The sequence below is a fragment of the Rhinolophus sinicus genome, linkage group LG03, assembly GCF_036562045.2.
Source record: "Rhinolophus sinicus isolate RSC01 linkage group LG03, ASM3656204v1, whole genome shotgun sequence".
In the NCBI taxonomy this organism is placed as follows: domain Eukaryota; kingdom Metazoa; phylum Chordata; class Mammalia; order Chiroptera; family Rhinolophidae; genus Rhinolophus; species Rhinolophus sinicus.
Window position 1 is genome coordinate 48,233,599 of NC_133753.1, and position 12,805 is coordinate 48,246,403.

At 33.3% G+C, this 12,805-nt stretch overlaps 1 protein-coding gene across 1 annotated transcript in view; it reads left to right on the forward strand.

Annotated features, from left to right (window-relative positions):
* Positions 1-12,805, forward strand: part of VPS13C (vacuolar protein sorting 13 homolog C) — a 168,383-nt gene that overhangs the window by 111,952 nt on the left and 43,626 nt on the right. Inside the window, exons 52-62 of the mRNA XM_074327646.1 lie at positions 496-588; positions 2,836-3,201; positions 3,577-3,663; positions 4,992-5,147; positions 5,317-5,581; positions 6,202-6,362; positions 7,369-7,490; positions 7,989-8,283; positions 9,614-10,003; positions 11,574-11,678; positions 12,388-12,552. Of these exons, the coding sequence (XP_074183747.1) occupies positions 496-588; positions 2,836-3,201; positions 3,577-3,663; positions 4,992-5,147; positions 5,317-5,581; positions 6,202-6,362; positions 7,369-7,490; positions 7,989-8,283; positions 9,614-10,003; positions 11,574-11,678; positions 12,388-12,552 (2,205 nt within the window). The remainder of the gene's footprint in view (positions 1-495; positions 589-2,835; positions 3,202-3,576; positions 3,664-4,991; positions 5,148-5,316; positions 5,582-6,201; positions 6,363-7,368; positions 7,491-7,988; positions 8,284-9,613; positions 10,004-11,573; positions 11,679-12,387; positions 12,553-12,805) is intronic.

Sequence of the window (12,805 nt, forward strand, 5' to 3'; positions counted from 1 at the left end):
TACCTACCTTAGTCTTTTTTTTTAAGGTATTAAGAGAACTGTTTGTTGAAAATAACAATTTCAAGTGATTTAGTGGTGATAAAAATTATACCGATTTCATTTCCTCATGTACCTCTTTGCAAATGTAAGCGATTACTATAGTCTTTAGCTCATTTTTATAGATATCTTGAAAGTATATTTTACAGAGGGCATCGTTTAAAAGATATTTTAGCAAAAGGAGCCATTTTGAACTTCTCATAGTAAATGTGCATCATTACTTAAGAATTTGGCATAAATGACTTGATCAGTACTGCTTAAAATTCTTTAACAATGTTCATTGACTTGTCATAGTTTAGAGGAGCCCTCACGAGAGATTTTCAGCTAATTTAATTTGCCTTTTTGCTTTTGTAGTAGGCTATAGTTAAAGATCTCAAGTTAAGACATGTTCTTGTGTGTGTTACATACATAAACAGTTCTATTACTAAGGAAATGTGAATTTCATTTATTTGTTCTTAGGTCTTACAGCCCTGTTCCTTATTTATGGAGAAATGTACATGGGCTTCGGGAAAACAAAATGTAAATATTGCAGTTGGAGAATTTATAATTAAGGTTAGTGCCTATTATATTATTTGGTGAAAATTAATTCTTATTTTTCGAGCAGTATCTTTTGATGTCACTCATAACTAGACCATTTACTACTCATATATTCAGTAATCAATAAATACCTCTAACATTAAAATAATTTTCCTTAATGCAAATATTTCTATTTTCTTTGAAAGAATACTTTTAAATCTCTACAAATGATCAGGATTGTTTTTATCAATTACATTTGTATGTGTGTGTTGGGGAGATTGTGTTTTGAGGGGAGAGCAGAGATGGGGTGGTAAGAGAAGGGACGGAAGGATGAAAAAATGAGATTTTAATTTTATTTCTAGTAAGATTTTAGGCTTTTAAGTATATTTTGATTGAACTTAATTATGTGATTAAGTGTTTTATTTGGCTTATAAAATATTTGTAATGACAGATATACGCTAGAAATAAGTTATTAGGATCTACTTATTTTTCTCTCTTACATTTGAAGTATTGGAAAAGCAGTCTCTGTTCTCCAGTAGCTTTCATATTCTTTTAGTGTGACCTCATGACCAATTATAAATGACCAGTTATCAATGGAAGACCTAGAATAACTCCCCAAATCTATTTCTGTGTCTGTCCAAAGGACACAAAATTGAAGTGGCTAATACCAGTTATGACAGTAGCTTTACTATATAGGTAAATAGCCAATAGTGATTAAACCGAGGCTCAAACTAATGTCGTTTGAATTACCATGTAAAGAACAATGCAATTTTCTCTTAATATTTTAAAATTCTTGATAGTTTACATTGTATTTTGTTAATAGATTTACCTTTTTAAAGACTTAAAGTAGTAAGTGAGGGGAAAACTCCTTGAAATTGCATGTACTTTGTCTAAGACACTAGGATAAGATGCTGGGGGATTGTCTTTCCATTTCTTTATATATCAATTTATTTATTTAACATTTTTTGAGCTCTTACTATGGATGAAAAGTGTCCTATACAAGGCATTGGGGATGCAGGGTCCCTGCCTTCAAAAAACTTAATGATGAGAGAGAAATAAATAAATCAGTGACCCCAGCTTTCAGTGCTAGAGGCAGCACAAGGTGCTGTTGGGAGCTTAGGCAAGGGCTCTAACCCAGACAGGACATCAGGGAAAGCTGTCTGGAGTGGGGCTACTTGATCTGAGTTTTGAAAATCTGAGGGAGGTTAGATGGAGAGGGAGGAGAGGGATTATCCAGGTAGAACCAACAATATGCACAAAGGCAGAGGTATAAAAACCCTTTAGGGACTTAGAGGGGTGCCCATGTGGCTAGAGAGAATGGTGTGGTGGAGCTGTAGGATTGAGAGCCCTGATTATAGGGGACATTCATAAGACAAGGCAAAAAAAGAATTCAGTTGACAGGTAAGTTTGGAAAACAGTGCATACTAGACACTCCTTTTCATGATATAATATTATCTTTTTAGCATATTAAACATGTAAAAGTTGTGAGAATGAACAATAAAAGAATCTACTTATTTAAGCCAGAATTGCTCAAACTTAGGTAAATCCTGGCTACTTAATTGATTAGACATCAGGTCATAAAGAGCTTTGTATCCTAAGCTAAAAAGAGTTTGCATTTTATCCTGCAAGTTACAGGATGTTGTTGAAGATTTTAAGCATAGGAACAACATGCCCATATTTGAGTTTCAGAAAATTCGTGTTGGTGGAAATGTGGGGAGAGTGGGCTGAGAGGGTGCTGACTGTATATAGAAAACATTGTCAGTGTAGAACGAAGGCACAGTGTTAGGAATGAACAGGTGAGCAGAGATACTCTGAAGATAATAAGAGGTAGAATTTGCATATTTTGGAGTAAGTGTAACGGGATCCATAGTGATTCTCGGGCTTCCTGTTTCAGTAAGACAAATGAAAACTATGTGCGTACATCTTGACGAGGATCACACATTTTGGTTTAGTTAATGCAGCTGGTTGAAAAATGAAAACTTCAGTTACACTTCTACATTTTTCTGGTCACATGAAATAATTTTACTCTGAATTGATAAGTGTAACTGGAGGTTTCAACAATTGACATATAATATTACATACTTAAGTCCAGAGTAATTTGAGCAGAAATGATTGTTGACTTGACACATATGATTTTGTGGGTTCTTTCATTTTCCTTAGTTAAGAATTTAATATATTTAAAATTTTAATAGTTACTTTTAAACTTTTGTGTTATGTATTAATTCTTTTCATTTGGGAAAGAGTTCATTCTAAAAATTTTTCTGCTTCTTTTTTTTTTTAAAGATTTCACCCATAATTCTTAATACTGTGATGACAATCATGGCTGCTATGTCTCCAAAAACAAAAGAAGATGAATCTAAAGATACATCTAAGGAAATGAAAAATCTTTGGGGTGTCAAATCTATTAGTGATTACAACTCTTGGTTTCTTGGTGTTGACATGGCAACAGAAATAACAGAAAATTTCAAAGACATTGAACATCCATTGATAGAAGAAAATTGTACTGTTATTGTAGAGTCAGTTCAAGTTACCTTAGAATGTGGACTTGGGCATCAAACTGTACCTTTATTGTTGGCAGAGTCAAAGTTTTCAGGAACTATTAAAAATTGGACTTCCTTAATGGCTGCTGCTGCTGACATGACACTAGAGGTATGACGCATCATTTAGTACATTCAGAATCAACTTTTTAAAAATACAGTTGCAGAGCTAAGATGTGAGCTTTTTTCTGTTTATGCGTGACCACGGCAAGTTTATATGTAAATAGATTCTAACATTTAGTTTGTTGATGTGTAGTGTTATTTATTTGGTCATTATTTTTTAAAGATTCTTTTGGTAAATAATTTGATATGGCAATAACTTAGAGTAAAGGAAGATGCATCCTCTTTATATTCTTTATATCTTTAGGTATGTTGTTAAAATGGCTATTACATATAACATTAGTTACTTAATACTTTTTCTTACTGATTGTACAAATATCTAATTAAAGTTGAAAGACTTTCTTATTATAATTCTGTGCCTCTCCAGGTTCACTACTACAATGAGGTCCATGCTGTTTGGGAGCCACTGATTGAAAGAGTGGAGGGGAAGAGACAATGGAATTTAAGGCTTGATGTAAGGAAACCATAAAATATCTTTGTGTAGAATGACACCATGCACATTTCTTTATATTTTTTGGTGAAGTTTTTCTCAAGATGTGGTCTAGGTTCCTTGATGCCTTCATAGGGGGCCTGTGGGGTCAAAACTCTTTTCACAGTCATACTCAGACATTACATACCATTGTCATTCTCTCATAAGCGAGAATGCAATGGAATTTGCTAAAGACTACGTTATATGCAACAGCATGAAAGCAGAAGCAGAAATGAGAATCCACCTGTCTTCTCTTGAGGCGGGCACTAAAGAGATTTGTAAATGCCCCTCTTCTTACTATATATTTTTAATAGTTATTTTTCATTAAAAATATCTGTTAACTGTAATTGTTATTTTTAAATGAATATTTAAAATTTTCTCAGTTTTAATTTCTATACTTGATCTTAGGCAAAAGGCTGGGAAGTGATATGTTTTAGTTTCTAGTAGAGTACATATTGATAGATATGATCTACATAAAATGAAGCTCTTTGGGATCCTCAGTGATACTGAGACTAAAAAATTTAAGAACTGATATTTTAGTTTATTGATTCTTTTGTGTTATCTCTTTATGGTACTTCTTGAGAACACTTCAGAGTCCTAGATATCCAAGTATATTTTTCTAGATTAACAGGAACATGAGTTATATATCCTTAAATTATCACAGCACACCTCTCTCGGGCAGACTGACTGAAGTGTGAGGCACTGAAATGGACTCAACAGATTTCTTATTTTAAAGACGAGAAGTCACTTAACCCATGTCCCAATTTTCTTTCAGTAAAGTAGAAGTAATATATCTGACCTACATCTCTCTGGCATAGGCAGGGTAACAAAGAATGTTTTACAAGGCTTTTGAAATGCTATCAGAATAGAAAACTATGATAGAATATGATGGCTGGTTGAAAGCTTATCATATTTATAGGTATTACTGGTCAAAAGTAGAAGGGATTTCAGATATTAAACTCAAGTAAGGACCAGTTTAATCTTCAGGGTCATCTTAGATTGCTCATCAATGCATAATTACCACTTAGTCAGATGACACTGGACTTGCTCTGGGGAATGCCCAAGAGACAAATATTGTAGCTGACTTTGAGCGCTTTCATGGCACATTTCTAAACATTTCTCTATACACTGACTACACACTGAAAGAAAGAATGCTGAGCTACGCTAAATCAAAGTGAAGCACTGAATATTTTTGAAAATGAGACTTGGGGAGCCTTAATATAAAGTTACCAGTTTAGGAGACTTTATTGAGAATATTTTGATTTTATTAATAATTGGCTAATAACTTAAATTTATGTTACTTATCCTCATAGGTAAAGAAGAATCCAGTCCACGATAAAAGTTTGATACCAGGAGATGATTTTATTTTTCTCCCTGAGCCACAAACAGCAGTTCATATTTCTTCAGGAGATACAATGAATATAACAATATCCAAAACTTGTCTTAATGTTTTCAACAATTTAGCAAAAGTATGTTTGGTCCTTCTTTGGAATATTTCAAAAGGGTTTTTAAATTGAAACGTATGGGTTATTTTTGTTTTTAATCAAACTTAGTTTCTAAGAAATGTGTCATCGGTTTAATTTTTTTTTTAGTTTGCATTTTGCAAAAATTTAATTGTGATGTTGTGTTCCTTTTCAGGGTTTTTCAGAGGGCACTGCATCTACTTTTGACTACTCTTTAAAAGACAAGGCTCCTTTTACAGTAAAAAATGCTCTAGGTGTTCCCATTAAGGTACAGCCCAATCAAAATCTCAGAGTAATGGGCTCTGCTGAGAAAAGTGATATTTATGATGTTGATGCTGCTCAGAATTTGGAATTGGAATATGCCAGAATGGAACGTTCATGTCAAGGGAAACTATCTATATTGAGCCGTCAAGAAAGCTCCTTCTTCACTCTGACCTTTGGTATGCTGTATTTATTTTATTTTAAAGGCATCTTTGCAATTGTTGGTGTGGGCTTATTTTTGACAAAATGTGAAAAAAAAATATTTTGCTGCAGAAACCTTGGGAGACACCATTACTAAAGGGTTGAAACAAATAGTTGATAAACTCTTTTCTTCCTCTAAACTTGAGAAAATTAAACTTGATTAACGTAAGAATTACCTTAGAAAACTAGATTGTTTCTATGATTTTAAACAGTATAGTATGTGATATACTTCAAAAAGGATGGGAGTTCAATGAGGAGAGAAAATGACTATATTCAGATGTCCTAAAATATTGACAGTAATTACCATGTTACAAAGTAAAGGCGACATTGTTCCTATATAGTTGAAGGGATAAGGAACATGTTGGATTTTGTTAGTTTTTTTAATACATTCTGAACCCCAAGAAATATTGTTTTGGGTCCAAAATATTTATAACTCCTTCCTTTTTTAGTTCCTGTGTCTTGGACAAGCATATTGTATAGTCATTTTTGGGCATGAGAGAGAATACTCTTGTCAGTATTTTGAGGTGCTGATGATTATTCTGTCTTACAGAAATATAGTGAAATTAATATTTGGCATGCTTCTCACTTGTGCTCTTAGTACCTCATGGATATACAGAAGTGGCAAAAATCCCTATTGCTAGACCTGGTCGGCAATTGTATAATGTACGGAATCCCAATGCCAGCCATTCTGACTCAGTCTTGGTACAGATTGATGCAGCTGAAGGGAATAAAGTAATCACCCTTCGCTCTCCCCTTCAGGTAATGTGTTAAAGTGAATTGTGTCTCTTTAAATATAATGAGAAATATTAAATTATTGAGCTGAATATAGGAATATAGTAAAACTGCATTAGGTCAATACTGATATTCAGAAATTGAGCTGGCTGCTATTTCCTATCCAACTTGCTTTTATAATATTCTTTATTTTAAATGTCTGATAACACAATCTTGTTAATTTTAAAGCCAATTTTTCTTACCTCCTGGGTTTAAAATTAATGAAACTTATTGCGTGTTCCTTTAAACATTCAAAAGTGAGCAATATTATATCTTTTGGTTGTCAATTAGGATAACATTCCATTCTCTTTGTATATCAGTTAGGATTGAATTTTTGAAGTACGCGTGAAGGAATATTGGAATGATCTCCCCTGAAAATAATTTGACATGTTATTCTATATATTTTCTTCTCGACCTTTAAGGCTTCATCCATTTCCCCTTTACTGTGCATTATTACAGGTTTCAGTGTATGGTCAGCAAAAGAAATTTCTTCCTATCTATAACATCAGATAAAAATGAAAGGATTTCAAATTTTGGCCTTTGTTAACTCTCAGTTTGCTATTAGCTCCAGCTTATATCACACTGTAGTCAAGAGAGTTGTACTAATTTTCTCATATTTCCTTTGCTATTCTCTTCTGTGTAGTCACATAGTGCTTTGAGAAAAGTTTGTAGTGGAGAAAATATTATGGCTGAGATCCTTAACAATTAATGCATGTTATTTGAAAGATAACATTATATACTAACAACACACATCAGCATGGAATACATATGCAGACAGAGTATATGAATATCCTCATAATTTTCAACTTCCACTTAATTATCAAGTTTCATATATATAGCACTTAAATGTCCTAAAAATTTTCAGTTACCAATAAAAATGTCTTCCAATATTGGGACTGAAACTTTTTATATCTAAAAGTAATTTTGTGCAGCTCACATTTTTCTTTTGAACTTCTACATCTTTTTAAACGGTGTATATCTTTTTGTCCAACAGATTAAGAACCATTTCTCTATTGCATTCATCGTCTACAAATCTGTTAAGAATGTTAAGCTATTGGAGCGCATTGGAGTAGCAAGACCTGAAGAGGAGTTCCATGTTCCTTTAGATTCATATAGGTAGATATTTCCTTGAATATATTAAACTTTAAAAGATTCATAATATATATTTTTAATTCTATGACTTGAGGATTTATATTCCAGAAGACAACCTCATATTTTTATTATCTAAATACCTATAAAACCCAGCTTTAAGATATGTATGTAGTTATAGAGAAATTTATTTATATTATCATTGAATTTACTAGATGAAAATTTGTATATTTGATGTTTTATTTTTATTAAGATTGTCTTTGTATTTGAAATGACTTTTTTTTTTAAGTTGTCATTATTTACAGGATGTTTTTTGTTGTTTTTTTTCTCCCAGAAAGTTCCTCCATCTGGTAGCATTGTAACTTTTCACAAGTTTTTTTAACCTTTCTTAGCCCTGGTTTTCTCATCTGTAAAAATAAGGATAATAGTACTTACTTATAGAGTTATCAAGAAGATTTAATGAGATTTTTTTTCTTAAGTTCTCAATAAAAACTATTTTCCCCACTTTGTTTTCTTTTTTTGTAGATGTCAATTGTTTATTCAGCCAGCTGGTATCTTGGAGAACCAGTACAAAGAATCCACCACTTACATTTCCTGGAAGGAAGAACTTCACAGGAGCAGGGAAGTTAGATGCATGCTGCAGTGTCCATCAGTAGAAGTCAACTTCTTACCTCTCTTAGTCAATACAGTTGCTCTGCCTGATGAATTAAGCTACATATGTACACATGGGGAAGACTGGGATCCCGCTTACATTATTCATCTTTATCCTACCCTCACTTTGCGGAATCTTCTCCCATATTCCCTAAGATATTTACTTGAGGTATGTCTCTTGCATGTTGTTTGATTGTTATTATTGCAAGGTGTGAATTCTAGTTTTTTAATGGTAGTTGAAGTCAGTGTTTTATGTGGCGTACTTGTGATGCTTTAATAGTGTTCATAACAGCAAACACTGGTATAACATCTGTTATTTGCTAGCCATTATACTATGTGCTGTACATGCATTAACACATTTAATCCTTATAATACCTACTGAAATAGGTACTATTATTAGACCCATTTTATAGAGAGGCAACTGAGTCACAGAGGGGATAAGTGACAGGCCCAAGATCCCACAGCTAATAAGTTGTATAGCTGGAATTTGAACAGAGGCAGTTTGGTTCCTTGTTCTCTACCACCCAACTCTTCTGTATCTGCTATGAATTGAGAACCATAATAATCTCTTCATTTTATTTTGAATATTTTTTTATTTCTAAATTACAGTTGACATACAAATTATTTTAGGTGTACAACATAGTGATTAGACATTTACATAGCTTACAAATTAATCACCCCAATAAATCTAGTGCCCATCTGACACCATACAGAGTTATTACAATATTATTGACAATAATTAAGTAAAATTCCATTAGCTAAAGGACATAAAAAAGCCAGTGAGAAAAGTTTCATCTTAACTTATTCTAAAGTTAATTTTAAAGTTATATTTATGATTATTTGTTCCAAATTTCTCTTTAACTTTAAAATAATTACTGTCCAGTTTAAGAAATAATAGGGAATGAGCCAAACCTGATTTTTGGAGACTAAAATTAATTAAATGAACTAAGTAGTATTGATATAAGAGAGGATTTCAGTAAAAGCCTAATTTATTATGTTATTATTCATTTTAAAAATAGTCCCACCTTACCTAGATAGCTTGTCAGAATAGTTTGATATCACTTTCCTTATTCTATTTATATGGGAACCATTAGGCTTAGTGTGTGAATAGAGGAGGAAGCTGAAGCCCAGGCAGGTAAATGGCCATTTAATGGCATAGCTTTTAATGGACAAATAGCCAGGGTTCCTAAGTCTAGCTTTTGATGCTTGGCACAGATCTGATTTTTTCTCAAAACGTATGGTTATTCGCCTACTTAGAGCCATTGGCCTATGAATGGCCAAGAGACAATTTCCGCTTTTGGCTATGATGTAGTGTTTTCTTTTTAGTCCTTAGTGATTATTAGATACTCATACTATGTAAACATGGTACTTTATTGAAGACTTATCGGTTAATCTGAATCTGGTAGGTTATTTAATATATGTATAAAATACGATGTTGCAATTGCAAAGGTTTTTAATAAATTGTTAAGCAAATTTAATTTTTGTTTGTTTGTTTTTAGGGAACAGCAGAAACACACGAGCTAGCAGAAGGCAGTGCTGCCGATGTCCTACATTCGAGAATCAGTGGAGAAATAATAGAATTAGTTCTGGTGAAATATCAGGGCAAAAACTGGAGTGGACATTTCCGTATATGTAATACCCTTCCCGAATTCTTTCTTGTGTGTTTTTCTTCTGACTCCACGGAAGTGATGACGGTCGACCTGTCAATACATGTCAGACGAATTGGCAGTCGGATGGTGCTATCTATCTTTAGTCCCTACTGGCTAATCAACAAGACTTCTCGGGTTCTCCAGTACCGTTCAGAAGATATTCATGTGAAACATCCAGCTGATTTCAGGGATATTATTTTATTCTCTTTCAAGAAGAAGAACATTTTTAGTAAAAATAAGGTGTGTTTTTGTTGATACAACAAGTTAAAATAGATAAATTCCTAATTCAGAAACTAGAGAGTCATTAGCCTTCCCTAGAACTGTGCTTACCCATTTGCTAGGTGCCATTGATATGAATTAGGTTCAAGGAGACTTTTAAGGAATATATAATCTAGTGAGATGTTAGGAACTAACAACAATAGTCTCCTAAGGCTGAGTTAGTTACCCTGTTCTCTAGTGCCCCTAGAATTACTTCTGTTCTTGAAGTAGTATTGGGTAGAAAGCTTGATTTTAGGTAGTTCTCCAGTGATGAAATGGCATTTGAAATGACAGAACAGTTGAATTTGGTGTATTTTAACTGAGCCCTTCTGTGCATGAAGCACTAAGCCAGGCCTTTGAGAGAGAAACCTAATGCCTAAGCCTGGTCCATTATGCACTGGTCCCTTTTTTCCTTTTCAGACTCATATCTTGGTTTTGCTTATTACACACTTCCCAAATGCTTACCTCTAGGCCTTTGTAGATGTCCCCTCTGCTTAGAATGCCTCTTTTATGCTTTCCCTGTCTGCCTGATCTTTTCTAGTTATCTGCTCTTCATCCTTTGCATTCTGCTCAGGTCTGACGTGTGTGAAGGATTTTCTGACCTTCTAAAGTGTAGCTTGGTTTCCCATCCATTTTCTCTTAAAGCAGTGGTGGTCAGATTTTAGTGTGCATTAGAATCACCTAGAAGGCTTTTAAAACAGATTACTGAGTCGTGCCCCCATAGTTTGATTCAATAGATCTGAGTAGGGTCTAATAATTGCGTTTCTGATAGATTCCCAAGTGATGCTGATGTTGCTGGTTCAGGGACCACACTTTGAAAACCACTGTCTTAGAGTGTTGATTAATACACTATGTTATTGTAGTTACCTGTTTATGTATCTGACATCCGGTTGTCATCAGGTTTTTCTATAATTTAGTTGGGTGGATAGAGTTTAATACAGGAGCACAGTTAGGTCTCTGCTATAAAACTATCTAAATCCCATAGCCAGAAGGAAACTTTTTACGCTCTCACTTTGATAGCATTTTGTGCCTTTTGTATGGCTCTTAACACATGGAGTCTTGCATCATAATTGTTATGTATTTCCCATCTCCCGGTTTGGTTGGCAGCTTATTGAATATATGAACTGTATTCTGGTGTCTTCCATTGTGCCTATCACAGTGCCTTTCATGTAGTGTTTGCTGAATAATGTTAGAGGCATAAATTCTCTGTGTGCTAAAACTTAATTTCTTAGCTCTATATCGTACGACTGATACTGGAAAATATCATTTTACATTATAATTCTTTTTAAAGCAAGAGAGTGTCTCATTGGTATAAATCTTTAAATTCACTATACTCATTGCATAGGTGAATAAGAAAGTTAGAAGTGTGCTTTTATTGTATTGGCCCATAGAGTTTTTGTGGTTCTGTTACCATTTTCAATATGGCTCTGATTAAATTTTTCTGTGTCCCATGATGGTAAATAAATTTCTAGTGGTCTAGCAACTTTCCATCAAATAAAATTAAAATAGTCTTTTAGGTTTATTATATGATAATATGTGTTCTCTGGTGTAGGTACAATTAAAAATTTCAACTAGTGCCTGGTCCAGTAGTTTTTCATTGGATACAGTGGGAAGTTATGGGTGTGTGAAGTGCCCTGCCAACAATATGGAATACCTGGTAAGATTCTGCTTGCTTATTTACCTTTGACTTTATTCACATTTTCTTTAGTAAACCAGCTGGATTAAGGTGTACAGAAATTTGAATTCAAAGTATTATGTGAAAAACTGTTTTCTTTACAAATTTCTATGGCCACTAGTATCAAAGCAAAACCAGAATTTGTCAAAGTTCAAGACCGTGAGTTGAATTCATCCAAGTAAGCAACTTGGTAAATATTCAACATATGCTGGAATTCTCGTTTTATAGCAACCCCTGCTAAACATTTCTTAAATCTTAAATTTGACTGAAAATTTGAACATTCTGATGCCAGTTTACCTGTTTTAATACCACTTTGAAATTTTTATCTAGTTTTATTCACAGTAGAGATAAAAAAGCAGCAAAACCTGAGCCATGACACTAATTATAAAAGAACTCATATTTGGAATGTTAAAAAGTAAAGAATATAAAACTGTTATTACAAGTCATCATTAGTTAAATTACCAATGGATATTTCTTGAATTGATTTTCGATGGAGCCAAACTCAGAAACCAAAGTTTTTCTTCTTAGTGAGAAGATAATCATTAGTTGAGTATGCTTAATAGGAGTCACTTTATTTAGGAAGTCTTACTTTAAAATATTTTAAGAGGTCACTGTGTGAATGTGTGTGTGTGTGTGTGTTTCCAAGAAGCTGTATAAAGTATTGGGAAATGATAAACTTTCCTTCCCACAGGTTGGTGTTAGCATCAAAATGAGCAGTTTTAATCTTACACGAATAGTTACTCTGACTCCCTTTTGTACCATTGCAAACAAGTCATCATTCGAACTAGAAGTTGGTGAAATTGCATCTGATGGCTCAATGCCAACTAATAAGTGGAACTATATTGCTTCTTCAGAGGTAAAATTTTTCTTTAATATAACTGGATCCTAAAATAAATATAGACATATCAATAAGAATTGTATATACCTCCTTGTCATACTCACTTTGCTACCATATTTGTGTTAAAATATGACAGCCAACGTTGAAAGGTATTTTTCACACTGTAATTATATGTTAAAGAAAGAAGAAAATTGTTGATAAGATATGTCCTATGAAAAGTACATAAGTAATGTACTATCTATTGTTTCAATAGTCAAGATAAAGTCTTCAT